The sequence below is a fragment of the Pogoniulus pusillus genome, chromosome 3 (assembly GCF_015220805.1).
Source record: "Pogoniulus pusillus isolate bPogPus1 chromosome 3, bPogPus1.pri, whole genome shotgun sequence".
In the NCBI taxonomy this organism is placed as follows: Eukaryota; Metazoa; Chordata; class Aves; order Piciformes; family Lybiidae; genus Pogoniulus; species Pogoniulus pusillus.
Genome location: NC_087266.1, coordinates 21129690 through 21147744, shown reverse-complemented (window position 1 = coordinate 21147744; position 18055 = coordinate 21129690). Strand labels below are relative to the sequence as shown.

The window sequence follows — 18055 nt, the reverse complement described above, 5'->3', positions numbered from 1 at the left end:
TCACATTGTGGAACTTTCTACCTACTTTTTGATCCAGAAGAAAATTTCACAATCCATCTTATGCAGCCTTAATTATGACAGCACACATGAACTCCATCTAGCAAACCACATTTTGCCAAGGAAAAACATCTCATACTATAATTAACATATATAACAAAAGGAAAAGCTTAGTGACTTCCTTAAAAAAATGACACAAAATGGGAATCAAAGCACATCCTCTGTAGAGCCTCCAGAAAGAAATGCTATCAAAAAGTACATATTAAACCCAAATTTTGCTTGGCCTTGCATGGCTACTGCATACTCTATGTTATTGAGTAATACCTTAAACTTATGTATGCCATGGAAGTATTCATTTGTACCTCAAGGACATTTTGTATTTTTAAAGATGTTCAGAGCACTTTTTCCATTACAAAAGTAGAAACACAACCATAATGTAGGAAAGTCTTAAAAAAAGAAAATACTTTTCTGAATGAAAAGCTGCAAAGCCCACACCATTTAATACAGCAGAAAGGTCTTCTAATGATTCTTTTGGGCAGATTCATTTCCTGATGTGTAGAGTGACTCACTATAGTGCATGAAGCAGTACATTACAATTCTTTGTTTCAATAAATCATATGTTAGAATGTATTCCTGATGCCCTACTTGAATTTACAATTACCAACTGTTAATCCCATTATTCATCAATCAGTTTCTGGAAATCTGTGGCACACTTTCCCTGTTGTAAACAATACTTTTTTTGGAGGAGGAGCTTTTTGGTTATGTTTTTCTTTTTTTGGATACATATTGATTTTTGCTAAGCTTCGCAGAGCCATTATAGACCTGTACTCAACTAAGTTTCCACTGGATGAACAGACTTCCTCTAGAATGGTGAGACTTAACACATATAGTAATATAAAGGTAGTGTGATGGTTTGAGTGTTACCTGCCCCCCACACTTTGGAAATCACCCAGACTAGACTCAGTCAGCTCTGGAAATATGAATGAAGCTATTTATTTACAGCTAGCACAATATACAAGCAGATATTTACAGTATATACAGAAATATACAAGGTAAAAAGGTAATACAGAAACACAACTCCCCTCCCAGAAACCTGAGTCCCCAGGAGGGGCTCCCAATAGTCTCTTCACCTTCCCCCTACCCCTCTCAACCTTACCCCAGCTCCAAGGAAGAATGGAGGTTCAGCCAGGAGGTTAGGAGGCAAAGTGGATTAATGGGAAAAACGGAGGGTGAGGTTAGGGAGAGAGATGCAGCTCAGAGCTCCCCATTAGGAGAAGTGAGTGCCTTCTCTATGTTTTGATTTTTCTTCTTGTATCTCTCAGTAAGCCTACGAGTGAAGTAGACATCACCATTGTTTTCCTTCAACAGCCTGTAATCTAATTCTTCTCACCAAAACATTCTAGCTAGCTTCAAACTAGCACAGGTAGCAAGCAGGAAAACAGGCAATGGTCCATTATTAAAGAGCAGAATAATTGAAGCAGGAAGTCTGTTCTAGTCACCCACATTTCACAAACACACATAGAACAGCAAGTAGGGAGAAAAATTTGGTTGATTAGTCACTTAAATGGAAATCCACTAATTTACTGCTTAAGCTTTACTTCAAAATACACTTCAAATAATTAACTGATTGAACAAATTTCTATTAAACAAAAAAAAAAAAAACCAAAAAACCCAAACCAAGTCTTATTAGTATAATTTCATTAGCATATCCAAACAGCATGACAGGAAATACACTTTCCCCCTCTTCTAGAGAAGTTACGAGCATTAAATTGGAATTTATTTAACTATCACTTGTAATTGCAGTCAGAATGGAAAAATAACAAACATTTATGAACAACTGAGCTGTATTCAGACTTACTAATTTGGTAAGGCATGAAACTATGATCACAAAATGGACAGGCTCTGTGGTGTTAGGCTCCATCCCATCTACACTGCACACACTGTGCTGGAAAGTTACTTTTGATGGAAGCCTATTTGCAATGGAAGAATCAAAAAACAAGGAGAAGAAGCCAAACACGCAGACAGCATAAGGGAAGAATTATGGACTTGAAGTTAAGAAGAAAACATCCCAGCCTGCTCTGCTGAGTTTTGCATCAGAAGGCACCATAGAACAGATGGTGCTGAAAAGATTATAGCTTGTATATCCTGATGGTTTCTGTGCCAGCTTGGAACGTGGCTGCTCAGTATTACAAAAGTTTTGGGATGACCACTGAAGAGACCTTCATAAGTGCCTTCTTAAATTCATATTCCATTATCTCTTGAATTAACTGTGATAGAGAATGGGTATTGTATTCTCCAATTAGGCATCTACTGAGAGCATCCTGCCTAGTCCATGCATGTATCTCCTTCCACAGCAGTCAGATGAAAGCAGGTGAACCAGCCACCTGAATCCATAATCAATGAAACATTCCTGAAGACCATAGTCTATATATAGTTGCAGGTCCCTTGGGTTTTAAGCATTTGCACAGGTAGCTATCAAGAACAACAGTTGGCAAAGATATTTTGGAGTCAGGATCCTGAGCCCCTTTGGATATACTTCTAAATAATTGAAAGGCCAATGCTGTTTATACTAGGTGTATTTCTAAAGCATTCACTACTATTCTTGTAGCTTGTAGCTTCAACTACTTAACTTGAAACTTAGCGAAACAAACTTTCACTGTACAAAGATGTTTGAGTTAGAATTGAGGTAGCAAAATAATTATCCTGCTTACTGTCACTGAGAGTTTCAATGAAGATCAGGAAATTCAAAGCACTAAGAACTGCTGCAGTAGTTCAGTTACTATCCCTTTCCTACAGACTCAAAAGACAAACCTTTCACAACAGAAAACATGCTACACCAAGTCTTGTTCTAGAGAAATTAAGAGAATCAATGTATTAGAACAGCTTTCACATGGACAGTTTGCAGTACTAAGCTGTATTGCAGATGATAGGAAATCTTTCTGATAAAACAAAAATTTCCTCATAGAATAACTACATAGGACAAACCATTTAAGGATAGTGCAAGAAAGCAGACAAAAGTCTACCAGTATAGGTGGACTGCAATCCCTGGGAGCTTTTGTTCCCAGGTATAGGTGTCTGGACACACAGAAATTCTGTTGGGTCTGGAAGTAGCATCTCCTTGCTCCATTTGAACACGTTAGACTTTCTTCTGTGAAAAATTAATCTGTCCCCTTACCCTGCATTGTGTTTTGGTTCACTCTCTTTTAGAGCAGGAGGTACAGTGGTGGATAGAAATGAGAAAAACACTTCTGACCAGGTCTGTCTAGTAAATATAATACATAGTTAGTGATAACAACCTACATAATGAAGTATTTCTACAGGCACAGGAAATTAGAGGTACAGACTACAGGAGTTACTGAAAGTAAGCTGGTAATGTGTGTTAAAAACAAGAGTAGTAATTCTCGTCTCTCTCAAAAACCCAGTCTGTTTCAGAGTTTCTGAAATTAGCTTTATCAAGTCACATATGAAAAACACCAGACCAACTTTCCAGTTTCACAAAAGGCTCTATTCTAGTTATGGGATAATGGAATGCTGATGTCTCTGTAATAAAACAGTACTGGTATTTGTAAGTTAGTGAAGCTGTTAGCTGCATCTAAATTAGTTATCACTCCTTCAGACTTCTGTGAAATGTTTACAAATTTCATAGAATTACCACAGAATCAACCAGGTTGGAAGAGACCTCCAAGATCATCCAGTCCAACCTAGCACCCAGCCCTAGCCAGTCAACTAGACCATGGCACTGAGTGCCTCATCCAGTCTTTTCTTGAGCACCTCCAGGGATGGTGACTCCACCACCTCCCTGGGCAGCCCATTCCAATGCCAATCACTCTCTCTGTGAAGAACTTCCTCCTAACATCCAGCCTATACTTCCCCCAGCACAACTTGAGACTGTGTCCCCTTGTTCTATTGCTGGTTGCATGGCAGAAGAGACCAACTCCCACCTGGCTACAGCCTCCCTTCAGGTAGTTGCAGACAGCAATGAGGTCCCCCCTGAGCCTCCTCTTCTCCAGGCTAAACAACCCCAACTCTCTCAGCCTCTCCTCATAGGGTTTGTGTTCCAGGCCCTCCATCAGCCTTGTTGCCCTTCTCTGGACATGTTCCAGCACAATATTCCAAGCTGCTTTCTGTTACAGTGTCCAACATGGCAAAAAGGATTTTGAGAGATGCTGTAAGGTAGCCTCAAATCAGAAAAAAATTATTTGAAATAAGATGGACATACATGTTGGAATAGAACCAACTAATTAAGATTGGTTTCACACTTTCAGCTGTCAGTTGCCTCATATGCACTTAAGAAGCCTACCTTCAAAGGTTGCTTTGCACTAGTAGTATTTTGTATAAAGCAAGTAAAGACAGATTACAGGAAATCTTTATAGCTGGAAGAACACTGTGGAGTCTGAGAGCTTTTGAAACAAAATTCTGTAAACAAAAAGGAGAAAGTGATACAAGTAAATTAAAATTCCACTAGGTAAAAAGAGCTAACATGGAATGCAATGTCTTCTAATATTTACTCTCAAATGAAAATGCTATGTTTAATGAAACAGTGTAAAAAAGTCCAGCAAAGCTGAAGCAGTGAGAATTCTCCTTTTAACACTCACAGGAGTATTTTACAGAATACAGATGCAGCTAGAAGGCCTTCATCCACCTCCTTACTTTTAATTATGCATTTTGTCACCCTACAATATTCCTCTGCAGACTCTAATTTCTATTTTTTAAAATCCTTCTTCTGAAGTACAGTCCTTGCATAGCCCAAAGACCCATTACACTCACATGAAAGTTTACCAAATCACAGATCCTAATCTTGCAAATGTAAGTAAGATGTAAGATTTGGTATAAATCTATACTATCTCCTGAAACACAAGGAAGAAGGAAAGACCATCAAATTTTATCCTTTAAATAGCACCTTTCATTAGTGAAACTACATACCTCACAGATTTAAAGAGTGAGACTGAGTTGCAGAGTTTAGGACATTTACATTTCATTCTCAAAAACAATTCTGCAAATATATGGAAGCAAACTTATAATAATAAATCTACAGTAGAAAACTCTAAAGAGAGCTTTGTGATCAGTCCTAGTGCAGGTAGCCAAAGTGTTGTATAAGTTCCTTAAAGACGCAAAGTTTAACTCAGAGAAGATGTGGACACCTCACAATAAAACACAACTTTTTCACCGTGATCTACTGTATGTATTTTGTCTCAAAAAGCAGCAGTCTTTACATCTTTCTCACCCTAGTAAAAGCTGCTTCTTTTCTAGTTCAAGACATTCTTTATGTCTGAAACCACTCCCACTGAAATCAGTACCTGGAAACGTGGTTCCTGGCAAAAAAAAAAGTAGCAATTTCAAACCTGAGTGCAGGTTTATTTCAAATGCACATTATAATCCCACTGTAGGTATTTCCACTGCTGTCACTTATTCAACAAAACATTTCTGCTTCACTGAAGCAAAGAATGTGTTTATTTCCTGGAACATGTAGCAGCTAGTTTCCCAAGCTCCATACAGGACTGTATCCTGCCCCGCTATCCAGTCCTCCCCCCGCAGCTTCCCATGCTCCTTGCGTTACGTCATGAACGCAAGCAGAATGAGTTTGGCTGGCCATGCTGTACTACTATTGTCATAAAAATAATGCCCAAACCCCAGAAATATCAGTGCAGAAAAGAAAATACAAGGTTGTTCTTTTGGTAGTGACTTGGCTGTAAAATACTCTTGACATCTAGAGGTTCATTTCCTCTCTTCCTTGACTCTCACAATTTATTCGTATTAAGCTGTTTGCACAGCCAAATTGTAGACTGAATTTGTACAATCACCGGCTGCAGATTGGTTTAGAAAGCAATAGTAATGTGGAAGTGCTAGGAGCTAGGTTGTAATATAGCTTAAAAAAGTTCAATGCCACAGGTTCTTAATAGAAAGCCTGTCCAGAGGCTAAAAGATTCTAGTAACACTGATTTATTCTGTATTTTGAATTGAACCACCACTTGCAGGAATAGCTGATGCACTGAAACTGAGACAGTAAGTCTACAGCATTTATTTTAATCTGCCATCTTTTTATGACAAAAAGAAGATAAGGAGAATGGTTCTTTATGGTTTTGTTGGTGGTGTTTTTAGTTAGTGATTTTTGTTTGTGCTTTTTTAGGGGGGAAGGGGGTTGTTTTTTCTATTTGCCAAGACACTCTAGCTGCAAACATATTGCTTGCTCAAAAAAAGTAGTAGTATCTTTGGAAAAATCTAACTCTTACCCCCAGCCTTTCCTGCATCTCTCTTTCACATGTGCCATCATCACCACCACAAATGTTCTGGGACTAACAAAGTCATTAAATTTAAAAATTACCTAAAGAAAGGAGTTACTTTAATTTTATTTTTTTTCAAAGATACAGATATCACAGATAAATTTCCAGTCTGGCTTACTGCAGTTTCATTAACAGTTTAAGCATAACCATCAGAGCAGCACAACAGTGGGCTGAGCAGGCAGGAGAGTGAACTCTGCAAGCATAAATTGGTGAGAAAAATGACTCATTGAAACAGATCTACATGATTGCTTCTCTGCTGAACATGCAGGTTTGGGACACTCTATGCTACCTTCTATTACAGAAATTACATCTTTGATTGGTTGGCTTGCCCAATTCAAAGGATTCCTTTTCTGTCATTCAGCTTTCAGGTGAGAAAAGCGAACATTCAAAAAATGTACTTTAATTTCTAACCTAATGTCTGGACGCTGACCCTGTATATAGGATTGATAGTTACAGTTTATTTACTTGAACTAAGCAAATTAAAATGTAACTATATCATTGTGTATTTAATTTTCTGACATCCTAGAAAACACACATAAGTCATTGTGTCCCTTTTAAAGTTTACACAAAGGTGACGGTAATTCTCTTAGCCTCCAATACTCTTCACTTGTTCATTATAGAATCCTTTCAACTTTGCCTCTAGCACTTCACAAACTCACTTTTCCATGAGTAAATATTTAAACCAGATCTGTTTTAAAATGTCTACAGAAAGAAAGAAGATAAAAGCAAGTATTTAGATTTATAGCTAACCAGGTAATAATCAACTGCCACTAGTGCTGAAAAAACTTCATTCGTGTCTTAGCTTTAACGCGAACCTTTAGCCCAGGTAGGGGGGCTGTGTGCCTTTGTGCCCTTCTGGTAGTGCTCTTAAGCAAACAAAAGATTGCCACACACCTCACAAGACAATTAATTCATTGAAACAGGACATTTAATTTTTTCCTTTTCATCTAGAATATGTTAGCTGCACTAATATTTGACTTTCTGTTTCACAGTGGAAAGAAAAAAGGGTAAGAAAGGCAGGGAACTAGAACTCAGTCCTCTGCTCACTAAGAACTTTCCCCATACACCTAATGGTTTATCTACATTTAACTTCAAGTAATGTAGCCTTAAACTTAACTATAAAAACATATTCACTATTGACATAAGCAGCAAAAATTTTCAGCATTAGATGAAAAAAGTTGCTTTCACCATTATTTCTACTCCCTTGTAATGTCATGGTTTTGACTGAAGTCTTAAAACGATGTTTTCACCTACTTAATGATGTTAAGTAAAACTCAAAGAGATTTTAGTCTATTTACCTACAATGTAGGAATAACTTCCTAGGCTGCTCTGAGGCAGCCATGTACATCCTTCTAAACTGTGACAGCTCACGCTACAGATCTGAAGAATCAACATAAGAATTTGAACAAAAGCCTTCTGAAAACCACACCGATGTTAAGGTAATTGTGCTTCACGGTAGGATTTTAAGATTTGAATTAGCATGTAAATAAAGAACATTTTAATGATTTCAAACTTCTGGAAAATACTTGCCCGTTCTCAGAATTTGACAACAGAGATATGAAAAACAAGCAATTGTTACACTTCTATTTTTTGGTCAAAGGCTGTGACACAGTCATGAGATTAGGGAACAAAGAAGTCTCTAATCTGGATTTACCATTGTGCCAGAGAAAATGCTCTTGTCCACGAGGCACTACTGCCCACTTAAAATTAGTAGTAGCTTCTTAACAGCTTAATTTAGAATCTAAACTTAGCTTCATTTACAAAAGTCAAATCACAGTAAACCAAACAACTCTGAGTTATTTTAGAAGACCTGGTAATCATTTTTGCACTGTCTTTTAAAGATCAACATCTGTGATTTCTGAGAAGATGGAAATACATGAATCACTAGCTACAGTCAAAGTGGAAAGATAGAGGAGGCAATCTCTTCTTCCCTGCCTTTGATTGTGCCAGAGAGCAGAACTCAGGCTTTCTTAGAAGGGAACAAAAAAGAAAAGATGGAAAAATGCAGTATCACAGTATCACAGTATCACCAAGGTTGGAAGAGACCTCACAGATCATCAAGTCCAACCCTTTACCACAGTGCCCAAGGCTAGACCATGGCACCAAGTGCCACATCCAACCTTGCCTTGAACTGCCCCAGGGACGACGACTCCACCACCTCCCCGGGCAGCCCATTCCAGTGTCCAATGACTCTCTCAGTGAAGAACTTTCTCCTCACCTCGAGCCGAAATTTCCTCTGGCGCAGCCTGAGGCTGTGTCCTCTTGTTCTGGAGCTGGCCACCTGAGAGAAGAGAGCAACCTCCTCTTGGCCACAACCACCCTTCAGGTAGTTGTAGACAGCAATAAGGTCACTCCTGAGCCTCGTCTTCTCCAGGCTAAACAATCCCAGCTCCCTCAGCCTCTCCTCGTAGGGCTGTGCTCGAGGCCTCTCACCAGCCTCGTCGCCCTTCTCTGGACACGCTCAAGCATCTCAGTGTCCTTCCTAAACTGGGGGGCCCAGAACTGAATGCAGTACTCAAGGTGTGGTCTGACCAGTGCAGAGTACAGGGGCAGAATGACCTCCCTGCTCCTGCTGACCACACCATTCCTGATGCAGGCCAGGATGCCACTGGCTCTCTTGGCCACCTGCGCACACTGCTGGCTCATGTTCAGGCAGGTATCAATTAGCACCCCCAGATCCCTCTCTGTCTGGCTGCTCTCCAGCCACTCCGACCCCAGCCTGTATCTCTGCATGGGGTTGTTGTGGCCAAAGTGCAGCACCCTGCACTTGGAGCTATTGAACCCCATGCATAAAATTAACCAACAGATCACAGAACAATACTGTTGCACTTTAGATTTCACTGACTTTTTCTGAAGGAGACAGTACCTTATTTAATAGAGTTGATCAATTTAAGTGAGTATATATATGAAATTGCCTGACTTCAAACTCTGTCTAGAAATACCTTCTGCAACTCAGAGGCGTATAAATTAATCTCCTCAGACCATCAGAGAAATGCAGAGGAACCCACACTTATAAAAACATTTGCTATTCATGATAGTTTCTGATAATTTGGATTTATAAATTTATTTCCCAAAGGACATTAAAACTAGGATGGAGTTAAAATAAGGAAGTTTGGCTCGTTTTAAAAATGACTATAAGCAATACATGACATGCCAAAGAATCCTTATTTAATTATAATTACTGAAATATAAAATCAAATATTTTAAAAGAGCCTTATTTGCTGTATTTTTGTTTAGCATGATTAAAACCAAGAAAGGCTAAGAGACAGCATGTCCTTATTAAAGTACCATGACACATTTCAGAAACTTGACGACTCATTCTTTCTACAAATGTGTGTTTCTGTTTGGATCTGTTTGGAATAAGGGAAAAAGCCCTCCCAAAACATAACTTCACAGTTACTCAAACAAACCCAAGGTTTTCCTCAAGATCATGCTGAATCAGTTCTGGTTTTCATATTATAAAAGTAGATAACAATAAATGCAAGACTAATTCACTCCCTTTTGAATTGAAAATTTGATGGGGTGTGGACCATCAGTAGTCTTAGAAGCAGTAAAAAGGCTTCTGTAGTGGAATAAAGATAGTCTCTCTTTTTATAGTGATTCTTGTCTTCTCATTGGCCAAAAACAAACAGAGAAGCTGATTATCCATTTCCTTCCTATTGTATATAGCACTATAAAGACATTTATCTATACTGTTCTCTCTGGCTGTAACCACAGTTATCAAAGTTTCTTTTAAATATATCAATAAATTACTCCTCTGGGGTGTCAGGAAAGAATTCATTCTCATTAAGGCCTACTTGATGGTAGTTATAGGATGTAGGAAGGCCACCTTTCTTCTGGCATTAACACAAAACAGAAATTGAAATGAATATGACAACATCAAAAGTGGACTCGAGGCCCCCTTATCACATGGTATGACAGGAACGTTTATCCTCCAGTGACTGGTCATACAAAAGAACTTTGCACTGATAGTGCTGGACCTGTTGAAGTGTTTTAACAAAACCATTTACTAACTAGAAAATAAGCCTTTAAAAGAATCCTGAATAATTGTAATTTTTTTGCCAAGCTATCAAGGGGATTGAGTCCAGCATCAGTAAGTTTGCAGATGACCCCAAGCTAGGAGCAGGTGTTGATCTGTTGGAAGGTAGGAGAGCCCTGCAGAGGGACCTGGACAGGCTGGATGGGTGGGCAGAGGCCAATGGGATGAGATTTAACAAGGCCAAGTGCAGGGTTCTGCACTTTGGCCACAACAACCCCAAGCAGCGCTATAGGCTGGGGACTGAGTGGCTGGAGAGCAGTCAGGAGGAAAGGGACCTGGGGGTACTGATAGATAGTAAGCTGAAGATGAGCCAGCAGTGTGCTCAGGTGGCCAAGAGAGCCAATGGCATCCTGGTCTGCATCAGGAACAGTGTGGCCAGTAGGACAAGGGAGGTGACTCTTCCCCTGTACTCAGCACTGGTCAGGCCACACCTTGAGTACTGTGTCCAGTTCTGGGCCCCTCAATTCAAGAAGGATGTTGAGGTGCTGCAACATGTCCAGAGAAGGGCAATGAAGCTGGTGAGGGGCCTGGAGCACAAATCCTATGAGGAGAGGTTGAGGGAGCTGGGGTTGTTTAGCCTGGAGAAGAGGAGGCTCAGGGGTGATCTTATTACTGTCTACAACTACCTGAAGGGGCATTGTAGCCAGGTGGGGGGTGGCCTCTTCTCCCAGGTAACCAGCAATAGAACAAGGGGACACAGTCACAAGTTGTGCCAGGGTAGGTATAGGCTGGATGTTAGGAAGAAGTTCTTGCCAGAGAGAGTGATTGGCATTGGAATGGGCTGCCCAGGGAGGTGGTGGAGGCACCGTCCCTGGAGCTGTTCAAGAAAAGATGGATGAGGCACTTAGTGCCATGGTCTAGTTGATTGGATAGGGCTGGGTGCTAGGTTGGACTGGATGATCTTGGAGGTCTCTTCCAACCTGGTTGATTCTCTGATTCTATGATTCTTAAACCAGAAGATATTAAAGAAAAGAGTGAATCCCTCTTTCAACAGAAAGAGTACTTACAGTGAGGTTCATAGGGAGGAGGAGGATCACCACAAGGGACACACTCCATATCTTGAAAGCCTCCAAGTTTAGTCTTCCTATAAAACCTAGAACACAAGTGAATGAAAAAAAAAGCCAATTAATCAAACCCAGTTATTTTTCCTCTCAATATTAACTAGGTGTTTTTTAACAAAATCCTCTGTAACTGCAAACATGCTGTGCCCCAATGCAAACTATCAGGAAGTAGAAGAAAATAAAAGTAAACAAAAGTACATTCGATATTAATAATATTATTAATAATTAATAATATTAATAACAGATTTCTAGATCTAAAGTAAATTAAGGAAAAGTTCTAAATCTGTTAGTCCAAATGCAATCACTGTAATTTCATATTCATATAAGAGATACATAAATCTAGAGATTTCTGGCAGAAATCAATACCCTGTTTTCCATTTATGTTATGCAGGCTTACATGTTTGAAAGATACAAAAGTGAGCTGATAAATCTATACAATCCTCCTGAAAGAAACAAGGTGTTAGAAGGCAATTATCATCACTAAAAAGGTATAATGCATCAGACATCTGCTTTCTAGTTAAAATCCCTAAGAGAACCTCTAGATCAGAGAAGGAAAAAAAGGAGAGCCACCAAAACAGAACAAAAAGTTTTCATATCCTGCGTGACAAAAATCTTTGGAAAACATGATTATGCTGATTTTTTTTTGTAGAACTGCAAAACCACAAAAGTGATGTTTCAGAACTATGCTTTAACCAACCAACTCTGACTTTTCCTTCTCCAGGAAGAACTTCACTACCAATCAAAATGAGAAGGTGTATAGACTGTGCATGCAAATTAACAAAGTGATCATGTAAGTCACAGAATCACAGAATTGTCAGGCTTGGAAAAGACCCCAAGGATCATCTAGCTCCAACCCTCCTGCCATGGGCAGGGACACCTCACACTAGATCAGGTTGCCCAGAGCCACATCCAGCCTGGCCTTATAAACATCCAGGGATGGGGCTTCTACCACCTGTTTCAGTGCCTCACCATCCTTATGGTGAAGAACTTCTTAACATCTAATCTAAATCTACCCTCCTCTAGCATGGATCCATTCTGCTTAGTCCTATCACTACCCAACACCTGAAAAAAAATCCCTCACCAGCTTTCTTGCAGGCTCCCTTCAGATACTGGAAGGCCACAATAAGGTTTCCTCAGACACTTCTCTTCTCAAAACTGAACAACCCCAACCCTCTCAGCCTGTCCTCATAGGAGAGGTGCTCTAGCCTTCTAACCATCTTTGTGACCCTTCAATCTTATCCAAGCAAACAAGATTGTTCAAGAAATTTACTATTGAGTTTGAAAAGCTGACTACCTACAGTGACAGGCAGAAGCCAACACTCCCAAACCAGGGAACAGGAGCCATACCAAATGAAGAAATGTTACAATTCAAATTTGTGCAAATATGACATCCTCCAAAGAATCTATCTACAACAGCTCACTAATCAAGAGATCTTGCCTGCCGTTCAGTCACCAGTTCTAACCCAGGATCAATAGCTGTGGTTTGCTCAAGATGACTGCATGAAATTGGTGTTTTCCGTGGTGGTAGTGGCATCATGAATAAAATGCACTAAATTTACTGATGTTCAGTTACAAACACTGCAAATGTTATTACACAACGAAGCTTTCCACCTGCTCAAGTAACCCATTCTAACAATGTGAACAGATACACATTAATTGACTGGGGACTTACTGAATTAAATGTGTTAACATTTGGTTTTAGTTGACATGCTCACTGTAGTGTTTTGAACCTGAACAATAGGGAACAACGTGCTGTAAACCTATGCAAAACAAACGTGATTGCTGAGAGACAAAACATTAGCTAAACCATTTGGTTTGTCTAGCTAATATCCTCCACTTGCTTAGGTAGCACCTAAACTGATGGACAGGTACAAGTAGTGGTGTGTTCTACAATTCTATTTCTCAAACCATCCAGATCTGATGATCTATGACTCCCCTACCCATGGCTTCCTGTTCTCATGCTTCCAACTTCCCTGCCATGAAACACATGTTGAGATAATAGCTCTTACATTAATGCATATTCAATAAGTGTACCTAGAGAACTTATTAATGCATATTCAATAAGTGTACCTAGAGAACATTCTAGATTGGAATATTAAGATTCCCAGGCCCTTCTGTTTAGATTTACTCTTAATACATGTTTTATTCTGGCTTGGTTTTTTGTTTGCTTCTTGCCTTTCAAAGTTCAGCTTATATTAACACTGCAAGAAGAAAATTTTCTCACTACTGACAGGCAAGTAAGCCCTACAATACATCTATATTACTATGCAGTAAAAGCATTAATCAATTCATTGTGTGGCTGCAAGTAGTATCAAAAGTGGCTCTAAGTAATGTCTAACACCTGGGGTTGCACCTGTATAACTGACGCTAACATTAGTTACTAAAGCTTTACTAAATGCTTTTAAATGAAGAGATCTCACTTCTAACTTAAGAACAACTGTAGGAACTTCAACAGTCTTCATGTATTCAATGGGTGGCATTTTAAAAAAGTATATAAAAAGAAATACCACAAAATGACAGAGAGATACACAGCAAACAAATGTATGAACTTTTAAACATCTCTGAAATATGCACCCTGAAAATACAAAGACTGCTACAACTGCAAATCTGTTCTCATAACCAGCTCCTACCAATTAAAACTACCAAATCCATACTTCAAAACAGCATCAGGAATGCCTTTTAATAATTCCACAGCAGGTATTCAGAAGAGTAGAACCTGGCTACAACACGAAGAGGAGCGTTTTGGAGATCTTAACACTTCATACTACACAGAATATTAGCAACAGAGAACTGGGATGACTGGACAGCAAACTAAGGTCTTGATTCCTAACAGCAGTTTCAGTGAGTCTCCATACCATTATAATTTGTTCCTAAACTATTTGATTCTGGGACAGGAACACGCTCTATGATTCCACCAATATGATGAAGAAAATTCAAGAGCATAAATGGCCACCACTACTTCTGGCCTAGAAGTATGTTTATCAGAATTGCTAGACATTGACCTAAGGAAGGGAAAAAACCAAGCAAACAACATGATCAGTCTTCAAGAAAGTAACTGTGTTTTCAAATGTTTAATCCTTTATAACCATGAAATAAGTCAGCAGTAACACTCAGTAGTTTTGAAGTGTTTTGCTCAGACACTGCATTGACAGTACTCTCATAAAACAGGTAGGTAATGATCGAACCATGAGATAATTGAGACTGCAATTCTGAAATTATGTGCTCAGATCATAAATGTAAACTATTGGCAAAGCCAAGATTAGAATGCTGGACCTTCACATATACACATAGGATACAAACATTCACCTAGAAAACATGAGCAATGGAAATTAGTTTCGAAAACACCAATGCAAATTAGTTTTGAATTTGTTCAAGTTGACATCTTCAGAAAAGGACTTACCCTGGTAAACAGTCTCCACACAGTGCATTGCTGGTGGCAGAACAGTTGGCCTTCTGAAAGCGGTTAACTAATGCACAATCCAGACAAGGCTTGCACTTCTGAAAGCCCCAGTCTTCCTTGAATCTGTTTGGCCTGCATGTCATGCACTGTGCATCCTCCCCATATCCAAAGCCGCATTCCTGTAGGGATTAACAAGCAGTAGCAAGCTATTCAGCCACTGAAAGCCTGAACAAGAAGAGAATGCTGGGATAAAATGAAGACCTAGTGTAATTATTGCTGAGAGTAGGTCTTTCTAGAGACAAAAGCCACCCTTTCAGCAAGTTCAAATGTGTCTTCCACTGCTAATAATCTCCCTTACTTGTATAACTAATACTTAGTCATCCACTTTATTCATGAAACCACTGTGTATTTGAATGATAAAGGGCTTCAAGGACTCCCACAGTTTCATTATTACTAGCTTATGGCAGAATTATTGAGCTGTCTGTTTTTTAATTAGGTCAGTCATGTGAAAGTGCAGAAACTGGGACAAGTGAAGTATAAACGCACTTACTCAGTTACAAAAACAGCAAAGAAGCACTTGGATATTAAGGTTCATAGCAAAAGTGAACAAAGTTAATTGCCAAAGAGAGAGAACTGATCTTCAAAGGCTTAGAATTTCTGTTACCAAATAAAACAGAGCTGGTTAACGACCATCAGCTAAGCCTGAAACATTGCTTAGCCACTAAAAATTTCAGAAACTCAATCTGATCCACTTCTAACAGTTCTAAAAGTGCTGGAAAAGTTTAGCAGGCCTGCAGAACACAGGGCATTGTGATATTTTACTATACAAGGAATATGGTTATTGGTTATTTACCCCTAATTTAGCTGTTTGAAGAAATTATTTTCATTCGTTTGGAAAAAAAAAAGTCTAATACATCTGACAGGTTACAAAGAGAAATACTTCACTCAACAACATGTAATACTCTGGGGACTAATTTCTACAAACTAGTTATCAAGAACTATGAATCTATTTAATTTTATGCTACTATTTCTTACAGGTGAAGTTACTAGGAGTTGCTATTCCCTTATCTGAATATTCTAATGAGCTTTCTGCAGTACTTTTTAGTTTGATTTGACACACTACAAAACACAAGAAGAATACAATAAATTGCTGGAAAATACTTGCTGGGAAGAGAGTAGATGGGAAAAGCACAATGTGGGCACCTGCTTCTTCAGTATGTGGCCTCAGTGGAAAATTAGGGCATCTTCCAAGTGGGAAAACTAGGAAATCTTTAACTGGGGCAACCTAAGTGAGGGTTTCCACCATTTACTCCCACTAAACACACATATTCAATGCATTTAGATAACTTCTTCCAGTCAACCACCTATCATAGCATCATAGTATCATAAGGGTTGGAAGAGACCTCACAGATCATCGAGTCCAACCCTTTACCACAGAGCTTAAGGCTAGACCATGGCACCAAGTGCCAAGTCCAACCTTGCCTTAAAGTGCCCCAGGGACTGCGACTCCACCACCTCCCCGGGCAGCCCATTCCAGTGTCCAATGACTCTCTCAGTGAAGAACTTTCTCCTCATCTCCAGCCTAAACCTCCCCGGCGCAGCCTAAGGCTGTGTCCTCTTGTTCTGGCGCTGGCCACCTGAGAGAAGAGAGCAACCTCCCCCTGGCCACAACCACCCCTCAGGTAGTTGTAGACAACAATAAGGTCACCCCTGAGCCTCCTCTTCTCCAGGCTAAACAATCCCAGCTCCCTCAGCCTCTCCTCATAGGGCTTGTGCTCAAGGCCCCTCACCAGCCTCGTCGCCCTTCTCTGGACACCTAAGCAATTCTGCTACAGTTAAGAAAAGGCTTTCTCAATGGAAAGTCTTGCAGAATATCTATGGACTACTTTGTGATAAGGTTGTCCAATGTGGATTTTTGTTGGGTACAGTAATGTTACATGTAGTGATTCTATCAAAATGTCTGAATTTGGTACACTGAAGCCATGGGCTTGAAAGCAGGCCACTGAGCTGGGTGGAAGTGCAGGACCGGATTGTATAGTGCCTGCCATTTGCAGTTATAAAGGAACAACAAACAACATCAGATTCATTTTCCTAGACATTGTCTGTTAAGAATATCTTTACTGACTTCTCAAGAAGAGCAAGTACTTCAGTACACAGAAAGTTAAAAATCCTAAGAAAGCAACACTAAAAAGAGTGTCCTGTGTCTCTAGATCCAGATATTTTACAATACATTTTAAATGTTGGTTTTTTTAGGCATGATGCTGTTGGTTGGTTGTGTTCTAGCTGAAATGCAGTTTCCTGCTATTGACTATTATTCAGATTAAGGAGCAGTCAGGCAAATCGTTGCACTTAGTAATAACTGAACAACAATGAAAAAGCATATTACAGATTCATACACACTGTCACTCTTTCTTTGAGATCCTGACCCTAACAAAGCTGGTAGACAAAAGGAGATATTTCCTTTAATTTTTTTTCTTAAGTTTATTTCAGCCATAGAACATTTTGTACCATTTTATTTCAAGACTGCCAGTTTCTGATAGGAATCAATGCCAAAACAATGGACTTCCGAGCAGTTCTGTTTTATGACACTTAGAAGCATCACGTCTAGTTTGACACTCTGTTTCATAGAATCATAGAATCAACCAGGTTGGAAGAGAACTCCAAGATCATCCAGTCCAACCTAGCACCCAGCCCTATCCAGTCAACTAGATCATGGCACTAGGTGCCTCATCCAGTCTTTTCTTGAACACCTCCAAGGACAGTGACTCCACCACCTCCCTGGGCAGCCCACTCCAATAGCAAATCACTCTCTCTGTTGTCCTGGAGTCCTGTACCCCTAAATTCCTCTCCTGCCCGGACTTCGGGGGGAAAGGAGAAAAGCCGCCTGGTTTCCCCCCCCCTCGCCTGCCCTGCAGCCGTGAAGGGGGCGGGGACTGCCCCGTGAGTTCCCGCGCTGGAGCCAGGCTGGGATTGGCCGTGCGCTTTCGTGCCTAAAGTGTGGTAACTCTGCCCTTTGTCTAGCCAAGGTTATAAATATTGGGGGTCTTCCCGCCTTTGGGGTTCCCGCTTTGGATTTTGCGTGTGCCTGGACGAGTTCGCTCACTCTCCTGTGCCTGGACTGCAGAGCGACCAAAGGACTTGCCTTGGTGTTAGGCACACCTTTGTCTGCCTAACGACCCTTAACGACCCTTAACGACTCCTGTAGCCGCTGGAGGAGGAAGACCGACTGCACGAGCCAGCCTGAGTGAGTTATTTGGCTTAGCTTAATTTAGTAAGA

General features: G+C 40.0%; 1 protein-coding gene across 7 annotated transcripts in view; it reads right to left on the bottom strand.

Annotated features, from left to right (window-relative positions):
- Positions 1–18055, bottom strand: part of TNFRSF19 (TNF receptor superfamily member 19) — a 74157-nt gene that overhangs the window by 27059 nt on the left and 29043 nt on the right. For all 7 annotated transcript variants that reach the window (XM_064171978.1, XM_064171940.1, XM_064171969.1 and 4 more), the window contains 2 exons: positions 14779–14957; positions 11325–11410 (listed from right to left, as the gene is read on the bottom strand). In XM_064171978.1, coding sequence (XP_064028048.1) covers positions 11325–11410; positions 14779–14957 — 265 coding nt within the window. The remainder of the gene's footprint in view (positions 1–11324; positions 11411–14778; positions 14958–18055) is intronic.